The sequence below is a fragment of the Drosophila virilis genome, chromosome 4 (genome assembly GCF_030788295.1).
Source record: "Drosophila virilis strain 15010-1051.87 chromosome 4, Dvir_AGI_RSII-ME, whole genome shotgun sequence".
Taxonomy (NCBI): domain Eukaryota; kingdom Metazoa; phylum Arthropoda; class Insecta; order Diptera; family Drosophilidae; genus Drosophila; species Drosophila virilis.
Genome location: NC_091546.1, coordinates 3,804,967 through 3,827,128, shown reverse-complemented (window position 1 = coordinate 3,827,128; position 22,162 = coordinate 3,804,967). Strand labels below are relative to the sequence as shown.

Here is a 22,162-nt window from a genome sequence, read left to right as displayed (position 1 = left end):
TTCGAGAATTTGGGTTGCTCCTTTTTGCTGACTGTAGCTGTGTGTGTGTGTGTGTGCGAGTGTGTGTTTTGGTGTGTGTGCGCTTGGCATTTTGTTGCTTTGTTTTGTGGGCAACAAAAATATCACACGAGTATAATTGAGTTTGACACAATAAATTGCTCATCGTGGACGAGAGCTGGGCCAAAGCAACAGCAGCCGCAGTCGCAGGAACAGCGCGAGCTGCCTCATTGTTGTTGTTGTTGTTGTTGTTGTTGCTGTTGCTGTTGTTATCGCTGACCTTTAAAGCCGCTGATTTATAAATTGATTCTGTTTAACTTTGTGGCACAGCGGGTTAACTCCTTGGGGCTACTTCTGCGGCACTCTCTTCGCATTCTGACTGGGGCTGTGCCGCCCAACTCTGCGTCTTGACAACTGTTGCCTCGTTTCATTTGGCACATTAACACGTTTGTGCTTAAATTCCAGCTGGTGAAACTCTTGCCCCCGCCTCCCTCTCCCGCTCTCTTTCTCACGCGCTGCATGCAAAACGCTGTTCGATTCCTAAGCGCTGCTTTAATGAGTATCAAAAGCGACTGACATTGACGACGAAGACGACGGCACGAATATTTCAATTAACTGACAGCTCGCCGAAAATGACTGAGCAGCAGCTCGAAGGCAGCATCTACTGCTGCCGCTGCTGCTGCTGCTGCTGCTGATGCCAGCTTCAATTGCAAAACTGAGCGACTGTCGCGACTGTCAGCGGGCATCAAAGAGCGACAACGACAACGACAACAGCGTTGCTGCTGCCTGTTGATTTTGTTATTTCCGCTGCGCAATGCGATAAAATGCAAATCTCTTTTGATGCTAAAAGGACAACAACAACAACAACAACAATGAGCTGGCGAAACAATGGCTGCATGTTGTTGCTGCTGCTGCTGCTGCTGACGTTGATGTGCCACCAACAGCAACAGCAGCAGCAGCAGCCGCAGCAGCAGCATCACAATCTCGGCTTGCTGGTGCCAAGGTAGCCAGGCTAATCTTCATCAGCCGCCGTTTGTAGTTGGCATTGGATTTGCGGTTGGCGCAAAGTGTAAGCCGCACACAAATCCCTAGACACATGACCAGCAGTTAGGCCAAAGGGGTCTGTGTGCGGGCTGTGTGTGCTGAGTTAGAGAAGAAGATGGTGCTGCTTTATCTGGGCAATAGATGGACATTTGGATAGATTGTTCTTGTTTAGCTTTGACGTTGCCTGCACGCGCACACACACCCGCACAGCTTGACTGGCTTTATGAGATTCGATCATCGCAAGCTCCTTTTGGGCCAGCTCAGCTGGCTGTGTCATGTTCAAATTGTTTGGCCACGGTAGCTGCTGCTGCTGCTGTTGCTGCTGTTGTTGCTTTTGCAGCTATTATTATATTTTAATGGCTGCCTTTGTGCGGAATTGAGTTTTTGGTTGCCGTGCACTGGATGGATGGATGGATGGCTGCACATCTATTGGCCGGAGCCGTTGCCATTATATGGCAAACATTGCGCGTGTTTCATTATGCGGCCGCCTTGTTCTATGCTGCTGCTCCTTGTTCCAGTCTCTAATGGCAACTGCTGCCTCTGCTGCTGACCCTGCCCCTGCTGCAGAGGAATTGGTATTGGTTTTTTGATGCTTGAAATACAAGCTGGCGCAGACATCGCTCATCTTTGGTGGGGAGCGGCGCCAGTGCCAACTCCACAAACGTATCGAATTACAAGCGGCCACTGCCCCTTCCTCTGTTAAGCATATGCGGCGTTTGAGCTGGCCAATATCCATGCTGCTCCCAGGCTGTGGGATTTTAGTGCGCTAGCGGAACCGGAAATGGTCAGTGCCAAACAAAAGACTTAGGCAACGAACTTGTGCTGTACATATAAGCAGGAAAAGAAATCTCTTTATTGTCGTGCAGTTTATGTTGTTGTCGGGCTGCGACTACGCCAATCATGTCGGCAATTAGCCAAAGCCTCGCGTTCCAGCCCACCTGCCCGCGCATCTTTTCGTGGTAGCAATTATTTTCGCATTTGTTGCCCACTTGAATGCTAATGCCATGGCATCTTTTGGAGGGGGGATGAGGGGTTGCTGCTTGAAAGGACTGGGAAACGAGCTTATTAGTGCGCACATTGCAATAAATTTTGGACAATAATCAAGCGTGCGCTACAATAAAAACTGCTCGCACATCAACTGAGCCACAACTTCAAAGGATTTGCCAAAGTGTTAAACTGACATGCGAGTCGGCCAGACATGGGTACACACAAAAAAAAAGTACAGTACATTTATAAAATACATTCGACTTTTTTTTTTGTATAATCATTGCTTACAGATTTTTTGTTTAGTTTAGTTTAGTTATATTTTTCGGTGCTTTTTCGTCTTGTTTTAGTTTTTTCTGAGTGTAGAGATGCAACAGCAACTGGGTGGAGGAGGGAGAGAGGAGGATCAGTAGAGCATAAGACTGTAAGCCATAATTCTGAAGGTGTTCACGCCGTGAGTTAAGCAATAGTCCAAGCTGCTGATGGCTGCCAGACAACGTCCCGGCTGCCAGTTTAGCGTCAGAGACAGGGGTAAGGGGTGGAGCACTCTCCCTCTCTCGCTCTCTTCCACGCTCTCTGCTCCCCCATAACTCTGACACTTGCAATGAAGACATTAGCCGCTAATGGAATTGTTATTAAGCCGCCGTCGCAGACGCAGTTGCGAAGTCGAAGCGCGGCTAAGCTTAGGCTTCTGACGGCTGCGGCGGCTTTAATTTTCTCATCAGGCGATCATTTGAGTTGAAATAAAATTATTATTGTATTTCCAACAATTCAAGCGCAGTCGCAGTCGTCGCCGTTGGCCAATGTCAAGAATTTGGCAGGCGGCAGGATGTGCTGGCCATGCCGATTTCAAGGCTCAGCTCGTTGCCGTTTGGCAACGGCCAATCGTAATCGTCAACGTAATCCCCATCGTAATCGTAATCGCTTTATTGTGCGCTTGAAGTATTGACAAATTATGAAGGCATAAGGCATACCCAACGTCTGCCTGTCCGCCGCCCGCCCTGCTGTATCCACAGCATCGCAGCACGGTTCTACGACTGATTGCATCTTATCACGCAGCAGCAGCTCGCAAATCACTTATTTTGCCATCAGCTGGGCCAATTCGCAGGCGCAGGCATCGGTACGAGCACGGGAATTGGCGCTGGAACAGGCCCAGTTTCAAGTTCCAGATCCTTCCTTCAATTCCAAGCCCTAACAATTGCTGCTTAAGCTATGCAGGAGACTCTCAGCTATAATATAAAATGTTTGTTATGCTTATGACTAGCAAATACCCTGTAACAAAGCTGTACAAACACTTAAACTATCTTCTGTATATACATAAAACTTATGCAGCTGCTATGCTTCTTCCTCTTAAATAACTTCGGAGCTTATAGTCTGATCGTTTTGAGAATTTCAGGACTAGAAGATGGCTTCTAAGAGTGTGCATACACCAAAGCTCGAGGCTTATATTTTAATGGTAGATATTTTCCAATTTTTGCAAATAAATTGGGGAGGTTTATATACCCTATAAAGGAACCCAACTAGGCAAGACGTTTATGTTAGAAGAGATTTATACAATTTGAAAAATTCAGTTTTCGAGATGGGCGTGGCAAACTTCTATTCAGGCACCATTAAGCTTGCCCAATATACCCCATTTGCCAACTTGGTTATAGCGTATAAGGGAAGCGGAATATATAGCCAATGCACTGCCTAGAGTCGCGAGTGTGTTGGTAAGGGTCGGGGCAGGGATAGGGCAGGGCGGGCGGTGCATGCTCTGCTGCGGCTGTCAGTGGTGTGGCCTGGTGGCGCTGCCCTGTTTAAAAGCTGTCGATGTCCCGATTTGACAGGCCCAAGTGAAAAATGTCCATGCGTCCAACGCGCAGAACAATGTAAAGGCCCGGCTAGTACGTGTACGTGTACGTGCTTAAAGCTGAGACAGGCGCACACAACCACTTAAATGGCTTTAAAAATAAACCCAACGGGCCTGGTCTGTTGCTGTTGTTGCTGTTGTTGTTGTTGCTGGTGTTGTTTTTGGCCTGTAACAAATTAAGGCTTTTCACTTTCCGCCGTCGCGTTGTTGTCTGCCGTACACACCCCGAAAAAGCCAATGGAATGCTGCGTGCCCTAAATGAATACCTAGGCGAGAGAGCATACCCCATAATCATCATCAGAGATGTTCCTTCAGTTTTTGTTGCTATTGTTGGTGCAGCAGCTAATCCCACAGCTAAAGCTTCTAGGCTGCACTCTGAGAGATCAAAGTTGTTGTTATTTGTATTGGCTGTAATATGTATTGACGCGGCAACTAATAATAATAACCCAGTCAGGAGTAGAACGCAGTGTGACCAAAAAAAAAAAAAGAAACGAAAAAGAAAAACAAATTTCCGCAAGATCCACTGCAACTGATACCAGTAGGAGCCACAGCAAAAGCAGTCCAAAAGTCGAAACTGGCAAATGGAAATAACTCAACTGGTCAAAAGGAGTGTGTGCAGCAGAATAATGATAATGACGACAGCAGACGGTTAAAGGGCTCGAGGGAAGCGTATGTGGGGGAGAGCAGAAGGAGGGCGTGTTTGTGGCCAGAAATCAGAAACAAATAAATGAGTTCATGCAACGGCTTTGAAATGAAGACAAACTGCGACGTCGCGTTGGCTCCCTGTCGCCGCACTTGCCCCCCGTACCACCGTCAACCGGCAACAGTCGCTCCCTTTGGCTGCCGTGCGTCTAGAATTTGAGGCAAGCAGCAGCAACCGTAGCAGCTGTGGCAACAAGGCGACCACCGCCTATCGTCGACTCAGATTGCAATGCGCGACAACAAGCCAGCGTGCAGCAGCAGCAGCAGGAAGAGGAGGAGGAGGAGGAGGATGTTGCAGGTTGGAGTGTGGCTTGTTGTGGACTCCAGTTGCTGCGTATGTGGCATGCCGGTTCAAGAGTTCAGCTACGTTTCGCCACCTACAACATGTGCGAAACAGCCAAACAAGAGCTTGGTTTAACCCTACCAACATTCTCCCTCTGACAGGGGCGTGGCTGCCACTTTTGCTTTTGTCCCCCCGAACAAATGTGAATAACAAGCAAGAAGAACTAAAATTTAATACACTCTGCATATGTTTTAGTTAGATTTGAAAAAGAAGCATTGATTTTTACAAATATTCTGTTTTGGGTGGGGACAAATTGAATAGAAAGTATTTTGATAAGCCGTTCAATTATGTTGAGAATAAGCTGAACAAAGGTTTAAATGAAAAGTCGAATTCGCGCCAGCTGTGGATACAGAGGGTACATTCCGAATCTGGCTGATGTCTATATACGAGCTAACAGCAGCAGATCTTAACTCACATCCAACTCAGTTCATGTCCATGATTGAGATTAAGATTTATATAGCCTATGGGCTATATGGGCATATGTGTCTTCTTTAATGTGTAACACATTGCGTGACATAATTATGGTACCCACTGTAAGGGCATGCAAAGAAAACAACTGCAAAAATAATAATAATGAAGGCGTTCGCCCGGCAATCCATTTCCAGGTCGTCTCTCAAAATGCATCGTCGATGGCCGCAAATTTGCAGTCCTTGTGGTTGCCAGTTGCTGCTCGGTGGTTGGCGGTTGGTGGTTGGTGGTTGCCGCCTGGGGCCATCGAAACCTTAATGGAAATTAATCACAAACACAACAGCAATTTGTAAGAAGCAAGAACTTGGCTTGTATTTTTGTAATTTTTATTTTTTTTTAGTATATTTTGTATTTATTTTTTGATTTTCTTTCGCTATTAACAGCTAAGGCTTAAACATAATGCTAACGATCTAATGGGCAATACAAAGTATATATATTTTTATTTAGATTTTTAATTTTTACAGCTTTGCTAGATCGTAAGGCAATTACATAAGTAGCATCACACATAAAGTGAAAAATAACTAAGAAACTAACTACAGCTTAGGAGCCTAAACTTAAAATCGAATATCGTAAAACAAATATCGTTAATCGTATACCGTATATATATATATGGTATATATGTAAGCTCTTCGTGTGGAAAAACATTTACAAGGGCTCTCCAATGATTACTAAAAACAACTTTTTACAAATTCCTCCCCTGACACAACACTCTACACTCTTTCTCCGCAATTCTCGGTATCTCAGTTGATTATTCTCTTTATTTTGATAATGCGCGATATTATGGGTATGGGGTATGGGGCATGGGTAAGGGGAATGGGGAATGGGGAATGGAGGCAGACATGCGAGCGAGCCTTGCTTATTCTTCTTCTTGTTCGATTCTAAATGGTAATGTTTAATGGTTTAAGTGCACTTGGTTCGTTTAGTCGCGTTTCCTTTCGTTGCGATGCAATGCGATGCGTCGCTGCGAAAAACTAGTTTAGTTCCTATGCTTAACTCTACGTTTTACGTACTACTTATTACGTACTACGTTAAGGTCTACGTTTATTTTTATTTCGTTTTTCGTTCTTGTTTTTTTTTTTTTTTTTTATTTCTGTATCTTTTAGCTTTTAAGAAATGCTTACAACTTATGGCTGGCTTGGCTTTTTGTCTGTTGGGGCCCGTTGGCGCTTCGAGGCGGCCAACCAAGCGTATTTATCAGAGAGTCTTTGTTGGCTTTGTGGTCGTTTACTACTACAATCGTACATATGCTATATATACATTACATACAACAACTAATGTGTGTGTGTGCGTGTGAGTGTGTGTGCATGTTGGTGTGTGTCCGTGTGTTTAAATATGTTGGTATGTTGATCTGGCTAATGAGTTCCCAGCAACACGCTGTGATAGAATGCGGCATCAAAGGCATGCCTGACATTTGTAGAACTTAATTTAATATGTTTACTTTTGTCGCAGACGACTTAAAGAGTTAACAGCCGAATTGATTTAAATATAAGAACAAAATTCATGGGCACAATTTAAACAAAAATCGACGAACTTGGCAATTGTCAATTGCTTGAATCGTGTTGCCAACTATGATACTGATCGTGCGTTGCCAACACTTAAATGTGATTGCCATGCACAGACTTTTATATGTTTAATTAAAAATCAAATTTTAGTATGGTATTTTTATGCTGAAGTTGGCAACTTCTACACAATTGTTATATTTGGCAACGTGTACACAATTGTTAGCTATAGTTGGCAACGCGATTTAAGCAACTTATGCCTTTAAGCTGTAAATTAATAAGTTGCTGAGACCCTGTTGTGTGTGCATATTTATATGTATGTAAGTGTGCGTATGTGCGTGTGCATGTATGTGTGTTGATGTATATGTGTGTGTGTGTGTGAGGGTGGTGTGGTGCAAGTAATACTATGCATGTGCAGCTGCGCTCCATTCAAATTCAAGTCTCTGGCACTAACTAGAACTAAGTACGCTATGCTAAACTCTAAATGGTGATCACACAGATTTTGGGGGGAGGATTGCGGCTGCAGTTCCTGGTTCCTGGTTCACATACGTGTGCCCACATTGGCGCGCTGGCTTGGCTGTGGGGCGTGGCGCGGCAGCGAGACATGCGACATGTGGGTGGCCGGCCCGCCCAGCGGCGAAATCGACGGCGAGCGCGTGGCCAGCGGCGAGAGCGAAGGTGAAAACGACGGTGACATGGCCGAGGAGGTGCTGAAGCCGCCGCTGGCCTCGTGCCCAATGGGCGAACGCGGCAGCCCGGACATGCTGAGATGCGGCGGCAGACGCAGCCCACCCACCGCATTGCCCAGCGCGGGCAGATTGATCGCCCGCGGTGCCACGTTCGTCAGCAGCGGCGGTGGGATGTGCGCAGGTGGTGCCTTCAGCACCACGCTGCCGGCGCCGGCCGAGGAGTGCGAGGAGTGGGCCAGCGATTGCTTGCTCTTGGCGCTGGACGAGGCGCCGCTGCCGCTGTGACCGCTATGCTCCGACATGGTGTCGTCCTTCAGTCTTGCTATCTCGGAGAAGACGTGCGCCAGCGGCTGGTACTGCGGCCCCCAGTCGAGCAGATAGTCCCAGTTGTAGCTGCCCGTCAGCTCCTCCTCGCTGTGCACAATCGAGCTGAGCGATCCGCCGACATTGCTGCCGCCAACCACAACGGGCACCGGAACGGGCACCTCGCCGTAGCTGGCCATTACTCCGTGTCCATGACCATGTCCGACGGTGCCGATGCTGCCCGCCGTTGTGGCTGCGTCGTCTGCGCTGCTGCCACGTTCGGAGCCGGCGCCGCCGGCCACATCGTTCAGCTTGGCGTAGATCAGATTCGTGATGTCCGAGCGCGCCGTCTCGTCCGCATCGAACATGTGCAGCGTAGGCATGGGCATGGTCATGGGCATGGGGTGACTGGAACCGGCCATGCTGGAGGCGCCGCCAGTGCCGCCGCCACCGCTGGGATCGTGATCAACAATGCCCAGGCGTGCCAGATACTCCTGTGTGTTCTGCACCGAAATGTCCGATATGCGTCCGTCGTCGCTGCCGGCGCCGGCGCCGGCACGATGACTCAACGGCCCCTCGTTAATCATGCGTATCTCCTCATCCTCGCCATCATCCTCCGCCGAGCCGCGTCCACTCGAGCCCGACTGCTCCGAGCCGGATAGCTCTGATGTGGTCGCTGCGCCCGAACTGCCCGCATGCGGTCCAAACGGCGGTATCTCATCGTATTTGGGTGGCGCGAACTGACCCGAGGCCACGGCACCACCACCGGCACCACCGCCCGCAGCCGTCATTCCGCTGCCGCCACCACGTATGGGCATTGTGTCAAACGCACTCGGATCCACATAGCTGTTGGAGTTGCCCACGCCGACCGTCTCGCTGCTGAGATGCGGCTTGACCGCGTTGCGTGGCCGTCGACTGCGCATGTGGATGAACAGAAAGATGCCGGCGGCGGCGCACAGGATGAGCAGCAGCGTGACCAGCAGAGCCACAATCCAATCGCTTGGCCCACCGCTTGAGCCGCCCGCACCAGCTGCGCCCGCGCCAGCAGCTCCCCCGGCGCTGCCAATCGATGCCAGATTCGTGTTGGGATGTGCCAGCGGATCGAGGGCGATCTCGACGACAGTCATGTTGGTCAGCGAGTTGTGCCGGCCCGAGGAGGCCGAGATCACCAGACTGATATCGCGGCCATCGTCGATGAGGCTGTCGTCGAGCTTCCTTTTGATCAGGACCGCGCCGCTGCTGCGATTCACCTTGAAGTGGCTGTGCGGTGCGCTTAATTGGTAAACCACACGACCGTCCGCACCGCTATCGGCATCTGTGGCCGTCACCTGGCCAACGACAAAGCCCAGCGGCAGCGCAGCGGATGCCGGCAGCACAAAGCGATAGGTGCGCTCCGTGAACTGCGGCGTGAACTCGTCCCGTGACTCGATCTCGATGCGCACCGCCACCCGCGCACTTCTGCCGCCCATATCGCTGGCTCGCAACTGTAGATGATAGCGTTGCCGCTGCTCGTAGTCGAACACCGCCGCGGAGCTGACAATGCCCGTGACGGCATCCACGCGAAACAGACGCCACGAGCTGTCGTCGTCGACGTCGTCGGCCGGCACCAGACTATAGTTCAGCTGGCCAAAGGCGCCGCGATCCAGATCGCTGGCCTGGCCGCGAAACACGGAGCTTCCCAGCGGTTCGTTCTCGGCCAGAAAGTGAACGTACTCGCCAAGCGGAAATTGCGGCGCATTGTCGTTCTCGTCGTGCAGCGACAGTTGGAATCTCTGCAGGCTGCACAGCGGACGCGGTTGATGGCTATCACAGGCGCGTATGATCAGCTCGTAGCTAATGGCGCCGCTATCGTAGTCCAGGCGATTGTTCACGAACAGCACGCCGCTGACCAGATCGATGGTGAACATGTGCTCATCATTGCCGGAACTGATGTCGTAGACCACCTCCGAGTTGGGCGTATTCTCCTGATCCGCATCTATCGCGACCAGCTGGGCAATCGAGTAGCGCAGCGGCGCCAGTTCGCTTATCTCTGCCTCATACTTGGCGCTGGGATCAAAGATGGGAGCATTATCATTGGCGTCCAGCACGCTGACAAACACCGTGATGCCTGCGCTGGAATTCGAGCTAGAGCTGGAGCTGGCCGTGTTGCCTGCTTGGCTCAGCTGCAGCTGCAGCTTGTAAAGATCGTTGCGCTCGCGATCCAGCGGCTTGACCAGCACGAGCGCCTTGTTGGGCAGCAGCTCGAAGGCCTGTTCCTCGTTGCCCGCGGCTATGCTAAACGCCTGATCCCTGACATCGTGTCCCAGCTGCAGCACCACCGCGCCCAACGGTGCTGCCTCGCTAATCTGTGCACGGTACTGGGTCTGCTGGAACTGCTGTCGGCCCGAGCCGCTGTCGCCGGGCTGCACGCGCAGCAGCGTGTTGCCGCTTAGCTGGGGCTTGCCCGCATCCCGTGCCACAATGCTGAGGAAGTAGTCGCCGCTGCTGGACACTGCCGCTGACAGCTGGCTTATGTTGACCGAGACCACGCCCGTTGTGGCGTGTATGCTGAACCCAGCCAAAGGTGGCTCGATGTGGTAGCTGAGTTGCGAGTTGCGACCCTCTGCGTCCGCATCTGTGGCGTTCACCGACAGCAGCTCCACGTCCATGGAGGAGCTGCTCTCCAGCAGCTCCGTTGCGGCGGGCAGCAGGGCAAAGTAGGCGGGCGGCCGCTCGGCTAGAAAACGGGGCGCATTGTCATTCTCATCGGTCACGCGCACCGTTAGCGTGGTGCGTGCCTCATGCGCCGCATCGGATGCTATGATCTCCAATTGGTACTCTTGCTGCTGCTCGTAGTCCAGGCGGCGCTTTAACACCAGCTTACCACTGTAGCGATCCAGGCCGAAGAGCGACAGGTTCTCCATTTCCACGGCGGAATCGCTGCCCAAGCGATAGGTCAGCGTCGGGTAGGTGTCCACATCGTTGGCCGACAGCGAGGCTATTACGGCGCCCAATTCGGTGGCTGTGAAAGACAAGACGTAGAGCAAGTGGGTAGAGTTGGGAGTTAGTCGGGAATCTCTCATGTTGAGCTAAGGAAGCTAAGGAGCTAACTAACAGAGAAATTATAAGAACGGGGGGAAGGGATATATTCTTTATCTCTATATTTGGCTTTCCTTCGATATTTCGATATTATAAAAATCTTTAATATTTGAATTAGTTATTAATTTAAGATTAGATTTTCCTCTCACTACAACTTAGAACTTTGAAACTTACCTTCGCTGACGCTGACCACATTGTTGGGCGGAAACGTGGGCTGGTTGTCGTTGACGTCCACGATGTGGACGCGTATCGTTGAGGTGCCCGTCATCTGGGGCACACCCTCGTCCGTGGCAATGATCTTCAGACTGTAGACATCACGGATTTCGCGGTCCAGCACAATGTTCGTTCTGACAATGCCGCTGAAGGCGGGCTCGATGACAAACGCGTTGTCATGGTTGCCGTCCACAATATGATATCGGAGCCGGGCATTTGCGCCCTCGTCGGCATCGAAGGCCTGCACCTGGGCCACGAAGGTGCCCTTGCTGTTGCCCTCCCAGGCGGTGGCCACGAACTGGCGCTGCGAGAACTGCGGGCTATTGTCGTTCTCATCCTCCAGCTCAACCACCAGCTCCGCGTAGCTAGACAGGAAAGGTGCCTCCGTGGTGCGTGCCACCAACACCAAACGGAGCTCGTGTGGCTGCGTGGCAGCCAGGGCGAACGAGGATTGGGCCAAGGCGCGTTGACTGCGCGAACTGTTCGTATTGTCGGGCTGGTGTTGCTCCGTCTGTTCTGTCTGCTCCGTCTGCTCGTAGTGCATGGCGCGTCCGCGACTAAGCGGTGCCAGAGTGGGCGTGGCATAGCGATCGTAGTCCAGCAGCTGAGGATTGGCTACACGTATCTCACCTGTGCCGGCATCTAGCGTAAATATGCCCTCATCATTGCCCGCGCCGAATGAGAAGTTCAGCTTTTGGCGGCGGCCATCGCTGCGCACGGCGGCCACATGAAGCAGCCGTGTGCCTGCGGGTGAGTTCTCGCGCAGCTTGGTGCGATACGTTTCGTTCTGGAAGTGCAGAGCTGGCGCTACCGGGTTGGGCTCACCCACCAGCAGCTCGATAAGACCAACGCTGCTTTGCGGTGGATTTCCCTTGTCGCGCGCAATAACCTCAAGCTGCAGCAGGCGGCCCGTTTCGCTGGCCAGGCTTTGGGTTGCACTCAGGGCGCCCGTGTTGGGATTAATGCGAAACTTGCTGCGCATGGCTGGCGTTGTCAATGTGCTATCCGCCTTCAGGGCATAGAGCAGCTCGCCATTGGCGCCTTGGTCCGCGTCGTGCGCTTGCACCTTGAGCAGCGTCTGGCCCGGCTGAATGAGCGCCGCCACCTGCCCACTGTAGGGATAACGCTCGAAGATGGGCTTGTTGTCGTTGATGTCCAGCACATTGATCTGCACGGCAACGCTGCCGGAACGAACCTCATAGCGTCCACAATCGGTTGCCAGCACCATGAAGCTATAGCTCGACTGCAGCTCGCGATCCAGTTTGCTATTCGGAAGAGCATGCAAGGAAATGCAGACAATTAGTGGGCGTCAAATGGAATGCGTAATTAAGACAAGCTGGGCAACTGAGAGATCAATGATTGAGGTTATTGTTGGGCTAGCCAAAGGGTATCTTAAGAGAAATTCCGAGCTATGTCAAGCTAAATTGGAGGAATTCCTAGCTGACACAAGATATGATCTGGCTTAGGCTTCCGAAAGGGTATCTGTAGAGAGATTCCTAAGCTGAATGTCTGTGGGATTAATGATTGCGAAAGGGTTTCCTTAGCGGAATTCCTAGCTAAGTCAAGCATAATTGGAGGCATTTCTCCCTAACACCTAACACCTGCTATGAATTGGCTTAGACTTCCGAAAGGGTATCTCAAGATGAATTCCGGGCTAACTCAAGCTGAATGTCTGTGGGATCAATGATTGCGAGAGGGTATCTTTAGCGACACTAATTAGTCGCCCCGTTGCTATGCCTAAACGTAATCCTAGCCACAATTAGCCGCACGAAATGATGTGGAATTAATCCAGCGAGCACACACAAGAGACGACTCATGATAAAAAAAGGGGGGGGGGGGGGGGGTATCTGGTAATTAAGTCATTTGCTTGCCAGCAAATATTGCTGTTGAAATGATCCACTCGCGTTGCAGCTAATCTGACTGCACGCTGCACGCTCTCGAATCCCTCCCCTGGCTGCGGCTGGCTGCGCAACTGGCATTCTGGTATGTGGTATCTGCCACAAATAATAAACCAAAATGATTAAAATCCTAGCCATAGTCAAAGGGTTGAGCAAGTTTCGCTGTGCTCGTCGCGATTGCATGTCGTCCAATAAAACGAATTTAGCAAATTACGAGCTCATCCAGTTTCAGCTGTAGCTATGCGGCTCCACAGCTTTACCTCCAGCTCCAGCTCCAGCTCCAACTCGAGCTCTAGAGCTCCATGTTACTTCTGAGCCTCATTATACCCTAACAATGGGGTGTCCATATTTAAGCACTAGGTATGCAGTTCAGCGAATCGACCTATTAGTAAAGCTTTTTTTTTCTGTTATCGAATTTAAATAAATCGCGTTATAAGCTCACGTTAGAAGCCTTTGGATAAAGGATAAGACTAGTATTTATTGTTTTATAATATCCCCTATATATTTTGAATTTGAAACACCTTCAAATCTTTATCTGGCTGCCCTGCCTTTGACTGTTGCCCTGGGCTTGTTAGGGTATTTATTGGGCGTTATGCCCTAGTTGGGTTGTGCTTTCTGGTTTTATGAATTGAATCAGTCAAAGTGAAGGAACTGGCTGCAGAAACATTCCTGCGCTCGTTGCTCGCAGTTTGTTGTTGTCTATTTAAAACAACAACAGAAATGCTTTTGCCAAGGGTCAGTCAACAGTTTTGTTGTTGTTGTTGCTGTTGTTGTCATTGTCGGCTGCGCTTGCTGATCATCAGACAGGCGAAGCAACAAGCGAGAGCCGCAGCAACTGCGCCTAGTCTTGTCCAGCTTCAGTCAGTTCGTCAGAGTCTGCTGCAAAAAAAAAGTAGCTAGCAACAACAACACATTTTGTTGTTGTCGCTTTTTTTTTTTTTTTTTTGCTGGCTATTCCAATCCTGACTTTATTTAGGTCCCAGCAGCGGGCAGCGTCCAAGTCCAACTCCAAGTCCAAGTTTAAGAGCGCGACCGCGAAAGCGATCCAAGACTAACAACAACGTCACGAATTGTCTGTCCCGTCGGTACGTCCCTGCCTGTCCGGCTGTCCGTCTGTCCGTTTGTCGGTCTGTCCACGCTGTCCAGTCTTGACTGTCGCTCTACAATTCTTCTACCTCGCCAAGTGGAGGTGCTGCGCTCTGTTCTCATCGCTGTTCGCGGTGGTTGCTCGCGTTGGTTGGGTTTCTTTTATTTTTCCTCTGCTCTGGCGGGGTTTTTCGTTTTTATTGTTTGCCGACAATCAGCGCAAGATAAAAATTGGTACATGACAGCGGATCGCGTTTGTATAAATGGCAAACACTGACGCTACTGTCAACTCAAGTGTGCTTCCAGCGCTAAAAAGCTAAGGCTAAACCCAAATCTAGAGAGGCTCAGACGAGTGCTGAGCGCAGTTCGAGAAGCTGCAACTCTGCAGCTGGAGGTGGTGGACCTGCCCCCCGTTCGGGCCGGAACTGAGCGGCCAGTAACGCACCCCTCCTACACAACTTGTTCTCCTCCCGCCCAGCTTTCTGGCATCAGACGGAACAAGCAATTGTTGTCATCATTGATTGTCAATAAGCATAAATTTGCACCAGAGGGGGCCTCCAAGTACAGGCTTTTCAGACCAGCTCCGAGGCCTCAGACCTTATAAGCCAGCTCGCTGAAGTAGCAAAAAAGTAGGGCCTATCCTTTTTGTGCGTATGCGTTAAACACACACACACACACACACACACACACACTCACTCACACACACGGCCAGCTACAAGCCCTATTTATAGCCGCAGCGGAGGGTTTTTGCCGGATTGTCGCTGCGTAGGATGTTGTCGACTTGTAGTTGGACTCGCAATCGTCGCAGTCGCATTAGTTCGCGTTGTTATTGAGGAAATTAAGTATTTCAATGTTGTCCTTGCGTTGAGATCTGGCCCGCAGATAAGATGTCGCACTGCATTGACCCAAGGCAAACCACCTTTTACCTTTTGTCTTAAACCAAATCCGTTTAGACTCGGCTTGTTGTCGACTTGGTGCGCACTCAAAAATTGTTTTGACGATTTAATTTCGTTTCTATTCGAAAGCACAGATAGAAACAGGCTAAATGTGGGATAGGGCTAAAGCTCTAGATGTATTAGGAGCTATATTCCGCACAAGCATGCAGTTCTAATAGGAATTCCTTTTAGAGTGCTTCGCTGTTGGGTGGAACATTTTCTGTTTTTCTTTTCCACTTAAGTTAGCCAGTCTGCATATTTAGAAATTATCTATAGAGCATAGTACCAAACTGGCTAAGATCCCAAGTGCTAGATGAAGTAATATTTCAGTTTTTAGATGATTATCAGAGACAGTTACATTAAGAGTGCCCTCAGTATTGGTTGGATTCCTTTAGAGATGAGCGCTTCAAGGAATCAAACTCTAACTGGCCTTGACTTAAATAACAACCGAACGGTATAGTGGAATATATTTGTGAAAACTTACCCCACAGTTGTAATCAGACCACTTTTGCTGTCGATGGCAAACTGCCATTGCGTCTCATTGGCCAGGGAGTAGACCAGTCTGGAGTTGACACCAAGATCCGCATCGCTGGCCTTAATGCTCAACACACTGCTGCCAATCGCTGCGTCCTCCGGCACACTGGCCATATACTTGGATAGCTCAAAGCGCGGCTCATTATCATTCTGGTCCTCGACAAAGACACTGATATTGCAATGACCCTGTTGGGTGATAGGTTGACCCCGGTCCGAGGCCTGCAGCTGCAGCGTGTAGCGAGCGTGTTGCTCACGATCCAAGGAGCGGGCGCTCAGCTCTCCCGTGCGTGCATCAATGTTGAACTTATTGCCCAAATTCCCGCCTGTGCGCAAGAGAGAGAACAGAAGAACTTGGCTTAGATCTATGTCAAATAAGAGATTCACCGTCAAGCGAAACCTACCAATAATACTATAAACGATCTCCGCATTGGCGCCCTCGTCCAAATCACTAGCCACCACCGTGTGAATGACGGAGGATTCGCTGTTTTCCGGCACGGATAGACCGTAGCACGCGCCGGGTCGGAACTCGGGGGCATTGTCATTGACATCGCCAATGGTGATGATCAGCGTGGCCACATCGAAATGCTGTCCACTTGCCGGCTCCGAGTTGCTCTCCGAGGAGCGTTGTTTGCGTATTGCGCTTGTGGGCGTGGCAGCCATGCGATTTGCATCCCGCACATAAATGGGAAGTGTGTACTGGGAATGGGTCTCACGATCGAACTGGCCGCGTGTCGTCACAATGCCGCGTTGCCAATCCACATGGAAATGATCAGCGGCCACCCCCGTTGGTATTTCGTAGCTGAGATTTGCTGTGGTTGCGAAAGTAAGAAGATAGATTAGAGTTGGGAGTAAATTTAAGTTCTATTTGAAGCCATTCAATAGACCCGATCCTAACTAGTCGCAGAAGATATAGCAATCCTCGATCTGACAACTTCGATCGGACCTCTCAACTTGAATTTGTGAAGCTGCAATTTGAGTCTTAAATATATAAAGAATATATATTTCTCATACCAAATTTCTAGATTACAGACAGACTGATGGACATGGTTAGATGGACTCGACTTGTCTTTCTGATTAAGATCGGGGCTTTAAGGGGTCGTGGCTTGTTTCTCCCGCTACTTATTTTAATTAGGTTCTTGACTACATACCGTTGTCCGCTCCATGAAAGGCTTTGGCGGCCACCTGCAGCACAAAGCTGCCGCTGGGCACGTTCTCCAGGATGGTTGCCTGGTAAACGGCCTGCAGAAATCTGGGCGGATTGCTGTGGCTGCCCTGCACCAGCAATTGCAGGCTGAGCGTTGTCTGCTGGGCTGTGGGAGCGCCATGATCGCTGGCACGGATTGTCAGCATAAATCTGCCGGTCTTGTCCAGCTGCTCGGAGGCCGGTGGCAGCGTCTTGGCCAGCTCAATGATGCCCGACTGTGGCTTAATGCGAAAGCGTCCTTCGCCATTGCCGCTGACAATGTCGTAGCTGATGCGTCCGTTCTCGCCGGCATCGCTATCCACGGCCACAATGTGGGTGACCAGTTCGCCAATGCGCGTGGCATCGCTCACATAGACTGTGGCTGCACCACCTGCACTTCTGCTGGGCACCACAAATTGTGGTGCATTGTCGTTGGCATCCAGTATGCGCAGCCGCACCGTGACCGAGGTCTGCAGGCGTTCTGTGACATTCGAGGATTGATCCAGAGCCTGTACAATGAGCAGATATTCCTGCAACGATTCAAAGTCCAGAGGCGCCTGCAGGCTCAGCGAGCCCGTGAGCGAGTCCAGGGCAAACAGTGGGCTGATCTGTTCCAAGCTCTCGTTTAGTTGCGGCGTATAGCGCAGCAGACGATACTGCAGCTCCCCGTTGGTGCCGGAGTCCGCATCGGTGGCCGTAAAGTTGTGCAGAATGGCGCCAACTGGCAGCGATTCGCTAACCTCCAGTTCAATGGGATCTTTGGGCCAGCGGGGCGCATTATCGTTCACATCGGCCACCTCGATCTTGACGGTTATGGCGCTGCTCTGCGGATTATTGCTGGCCGAGGTGTCCAGGGCGCGTATCTCAAGGCGAAATTCCGACTGCAGCTCACGATCAAGCTGGCGGGCCACAACCAGATTGCCCGTATTCCTGTCTATGTCAAAGGCGCCCTCAATCAAATCCTTGCTCAGCGGATTCAGCGTGTATGTGACGCACAGCTGGTCACCCAGCTCGTCCAGGCTGTTGCCATTAACTGGCGGCAGTTCCGCACTGCGCTCATTGGGACTAATCGAGCCCACCACATGACCAACGACCGCATCCTCGCGTACCTGCAAAGAGGCAAAATAAAAAAGCAACAAAAAAAACAAAATGAAAAAGGAGTAAATAAATGCGGCAAAGGCAATTATAGATTATTTGCTGTTTGTGGGGGCATTAAAAGAGGGGCTCTTCACAGTTCTCATACTGGACGCTCTACTTGGTCGCTGCTGCTGCTGCTGCTGTTGTTTTTGTTGTTGTTGTTGTTGTTGTTGTTGTTGTTGGTTGTCGTCTGGTCCGGGGTATCTTAATCTCAACAACAGTGTTGAAAATCCAATCTTAAAGCAATAATTCATACTTCAAGATTACGAAGGCAGCAAACATTTAAAAATTTCATTCCACCAAAAAACAACGTTGTCTGCTGCATGCCCCGCTCTCTCAGCACCGAGCTGCTTATGCCCAGGCCCAGGTGAGCGCGGAGAAGTGCGCGGTGCTGAGCTGGCAACCACCAGCCAGCCAAGTCCGTGGCATTGGCCATGGCCCAGACACAAGCATTGGCAATGGCATTAAAAAGAAATTATGCATTCCGACCAAACTTGCCGGCCCCGAAAAATCACTGAAGAAAAATGTGAGTCGAATTGTGTGTGGGGTGGCGATAAAGGGGAGGGGGGCGGGTGGTCAGTGTGTGGTAGTGCAGCGCATATAAGAATTTAATATGCAAAACCGCAAAAACCGTTTCGCAGCATAAGAAAAAAACACAAGAAAAGGTTTCGCGTTCTTTTTGGCTCTTCTGCAGGGCTCAGTGTGTGTTTGTGTGTGTGTGTGCATCGTTTCTTTTTTTTTTTTCATAATATACATTGAAAATATTGTTTGGGTCGCCAAAATGGAGACACAAAAATGACAGTCACGAGATTTATGCCGCAGCCAAGATTACGCAGCAAGCAGGTCTGGACTGGAGCTGCGGCTGGTGGTGAAACTGCTCCTGCTCCTGCTCCTGCTGCTGGTTTGCTAACGACTACTGCGCCGGCTGACCACCAAATTATGCACGGGCATATTGCCACAAAAATGGACACTGCCAAAATGGCGAATGATTTGTTGTGTACTTTTATAGCTGACTGCATTTACGGAGGAGGCTGCAGGGCGGCTGCCTCATTGGAAATTGCTTAATTACAACAACGCATATTTGGAGGTGAGTGGAGCTCGGCGAGATTTATTTGTGAGCCGCCAAACAAAGCCAGGTCCAACGCCAACGCATAAGAACAAAGCGAGAAGAATGCAGATACAGTTGAGGACAAAGCGAGTGGAATCAAAGGCAGCCGCCAACGAAACGCAACGAAATGTGTCAATTTTAATTGTTGCCGCAGCGGATTTAAAAGGCAAACCGCGGCAGAAAAGCCAGACGGAGAGACAGAGAGAGAGAGAGAGAGAGACAGAGAGAGTGAGTGAGACGGAGAGAACGAGAGAGAGGGCGAGGCAATTAAATGCATGTCAAAGCGTCGCAGCCATCAGTGCCTCGGCTGGCTTTTCGTCCTCGTCCACATACAGAGTGTGTCGGAAATGATCAACAGAGCAGAGTGGGAAGTGGGAGGAGGAGCGGGAGGAGTATGTGATGGAGTGGTCACATGAGTAGTCCGAGCCTGGGCAATGGGAATGCTCTTGGTGCCGGATTGCGGATAGGCATGTGTTGTATGCAATAATGTGCGGGGTATGCAAAACATGTGCGAATCGAACGTGATAAAAATGTTAAAAGTCGCAGCATTTTTAACTGCGACGCGCTGCAACATGCCGAAATCTAAACAGCCAGAAAAGTTACTAAAGAGCACCGACTGTTTAATACACTCGCTGACATAATCATTAAATGGACCGTCATAATGTAAGCTTTCAAGTTTTGCTAAGGTGGCTTTACTGCAAGATTTTTTCAAATAGACAGTCCTACACAGTTCTACACGACCTTCTGTTTGGACAGATATAAATTTAAGTTAATCCAAAATGTCTACTTGAATACTTTATAAGTTATGTATGGCATTCATAATACTCTCTGATAGGGTATAACAGTTACGAATTGCAGTTAATGGAAAAGGGCCAAGGCCAAGGAGAGAGTGGTGGAGGGAGAAGGAATTGCAGTCACAGTCACAGTTCACAGAGTGACAATTACGCGTGCGCCATGAACAACGACAGGCAACGAAGATGTTGCTGCTGCTTAACCCGCCGCCCCCTCATTCACCCTGGCCAGCACTGTGCATGCAAATCGGGAAGCGTTTGCCGCATTGGCACCCGCGCTGACCACCCTGTGCTGCCCGAGCTGCTGTGATGTCTGTTTTCCCGAGGCTGTCGCTGGCAGCTGGGGAATCGTGTTCTTGGCCATTGTCACGTGACGCCCGATGCAACAAATCATCCGCACAAAAGGCAGGCGACAAACGCGCAGATCACGACTGGCGCAAAAAAAAAGAAGAAGAAAACGAGAAGCAGGAAATCAAACGAGAAACGTTGAACGCGTCGCGTCGTGTAAAACTAGAAGCGTCAAATAGACAAAAGTTTTCCTGGAACCAACTGGAAAGAGTAAAGGGACCTGCCACGTCTGCCACGTCTTGCTGCTTGTCGCCTTGCGGCCGGGGCAAATGACCCGCCCATAAATCTCTCACTCACCCTGAAGACCAGGCTGGAGCTGGTGAACGTTGGCCGATTGTCATTCAGATCGAGCACCTCGACGCGCAGCATTCGCAGCGTCTGTTTGGGCGGATTGCCGCCATCGGTGGCGGCCACCGCCAAGCGGTAGATGCTGCGCTCCTCATGGTCGAGCATGACGCGTGTGCGAATCAGGCCCGTGTTGGCATCAATGCTGAACAGGCCGTGGCCATCCGAGTCACGACCCTTCAGCAGCGAATAGTTGATGGATGCATTCTGGCCGTGATCGCGATCGATGGCGCGTATGCGCACCACCTCGGTGCCCGGTGGCTGCTCCTCGCGCACGCTAACCACATCCTCCTGCGGATCGGCTATCTCCGGCGCATTGTCATTCACGTCTGTCACATGGACACGCACCGGTGCCCGGGCACTGCGCGTCGGTGTGCCCTGATCCCGTGCCTCCACCATCAGATCGTATAGTTCGCGCATTTCCCGATCCAGCGGCTCGCGTGTGCTTATCTCGCCTGTAATTGAAGGGAGGTAAAGAGAAGGATTTTCGTAATTAATCAAGTGTCAATAAGTTTGTGTTTTCTAGTAAGCAGTGCTCGACTAGGACCCTTAACTCGGCGAAGTGCTCAGGTTAAATGCCTCTCTTTTTATACACACAGACAAAATCACATATATATACACACACACACAAGCTCTTTGTACAGCAACTGCGCTCGATCTCCCTTTTTCCCGCTCTATGTATAGAAAATGTACTCTTGATTAATTTCGGTGCACATTGTCCGATCTTTACAAAAAAGTCTGGTGGATAAAGCTCTTATAATTTTCGAGTTATGCTTAAAAGCCATTTATAAAAATCGATATTTAGCGAAGATATGAAAATGGAAGTATATATCGAGAAGACAAATGATAAGCTTGTTTTCCTATTTGTGTAGGAGAATAAATATAGCAAATTTCAAGCCTCTTGCAAGGAGTACACGGATATGGTTGGATAGAGTTCATCATGCAGACCAAAAAATATCAAAGGAGGGTGGGAGATGTGTATTTGAGTACCCCCGTTTTTCCTAGACACTCAAAGGTCTCTCACAGACAGAGAGAAGGAGTGAGAGAGAGAGAGAGAGGCAGCGAGAGCTACCGCTAACAATTGTTGATTAGTTTGGAAAATGTGGCTCGTAACTGGGTCGCAGATGATTAATGCCAAAGTGTTGGCTGGTCGTTGTGGTGGTGGTGCCTCCGCCTGTTGCCATCAAAATGTCATGCCTGGCAGCGTGGCGGCCAAAAGAAAATCATGTCAGGGAAAACGAGTTTGCCGGAGCCTCTGTTTCGGTTGCTGTTGCTGCTGCTGCCAGGATTAGCTGCACGCGATTTCCATATTTAATTTAAATGAAGCGAGACGCTGGCGCTGGCACAGACTGTAGCTCCTTTACCAGCAAGGCCCCTAAAGCGGACACGCACACACACATCTACACACACACACACACACATACACACAGACGAACACACACCCGGCCACAGTGGCCGGCAGAATGTCAACCCAATGATATTCCATTGACGGATGAGCTGACAGCGTTAAAACTGTTGTTGCTCAAACACTAATGGTCATGCGCTACTCCCGGCCTGCAGCCAGAGCAGCCAGATAGTTGCCCGCCGGCTGCCGGCTGCCCCATCTAGCCATATCTCAAACAGATCGC

The 22,162-nt window shown here is 50.2% G+C and overlaps 1 protein-coding gene and 1 long non-coding RNA gene across 4 annotated transcripts in view; one reads left to right on the top strand and one right to left on the bottom strand.

Moving 5' to 3' along the window:
• Positions 1–22,162, top strand: part of LOC138911222 (uncharacterized) — a 188,744-nt gene that overhangs the window by 77,667 nt on the left and 88,915 nt on the right. The gene's annotated exons all lie outside the window — the stretch shown is intronic.
• ds (dachsous cadherin-related 1) overlaps positions 5,693–22,162 on the bottom strand; it is a 221,045-nt gene continuing 204,575 nt past the window's right edge. For all 3 annotated transcript variants that reach the window (XM_070209030.1, XM_032438176.2, XM_070209029.1), the window contains 6 exons: positions 20,487–20,989; positions 16,771–17,914; positions 16,024–16,431; positions 15,573–15,945; positions 11,131–12,434; positions 5,693–10,879 (listed from right to left, as the gene is read on the bottom strand). In XM_070209030.1, coding sequence (XP_070065131.1) covers positions 7,428–10,879; positions 11,131–12,434; positions 15,573–15,945; positions 16,024–16,431; positions 16,771–17,914; positions 20,487–20,989 — 7,184 coding nt within the window. In that variant the 3' untranslated portion in view covers positions 5,693–7,427. The remainder of the gene's footprint in view (positions 10,880–11,130; positions 12,435–15,572; positions 15,946–16,023; positions 16,432–16,770; positions 17,915–20,486; positions 20,990–22,162) is intronic.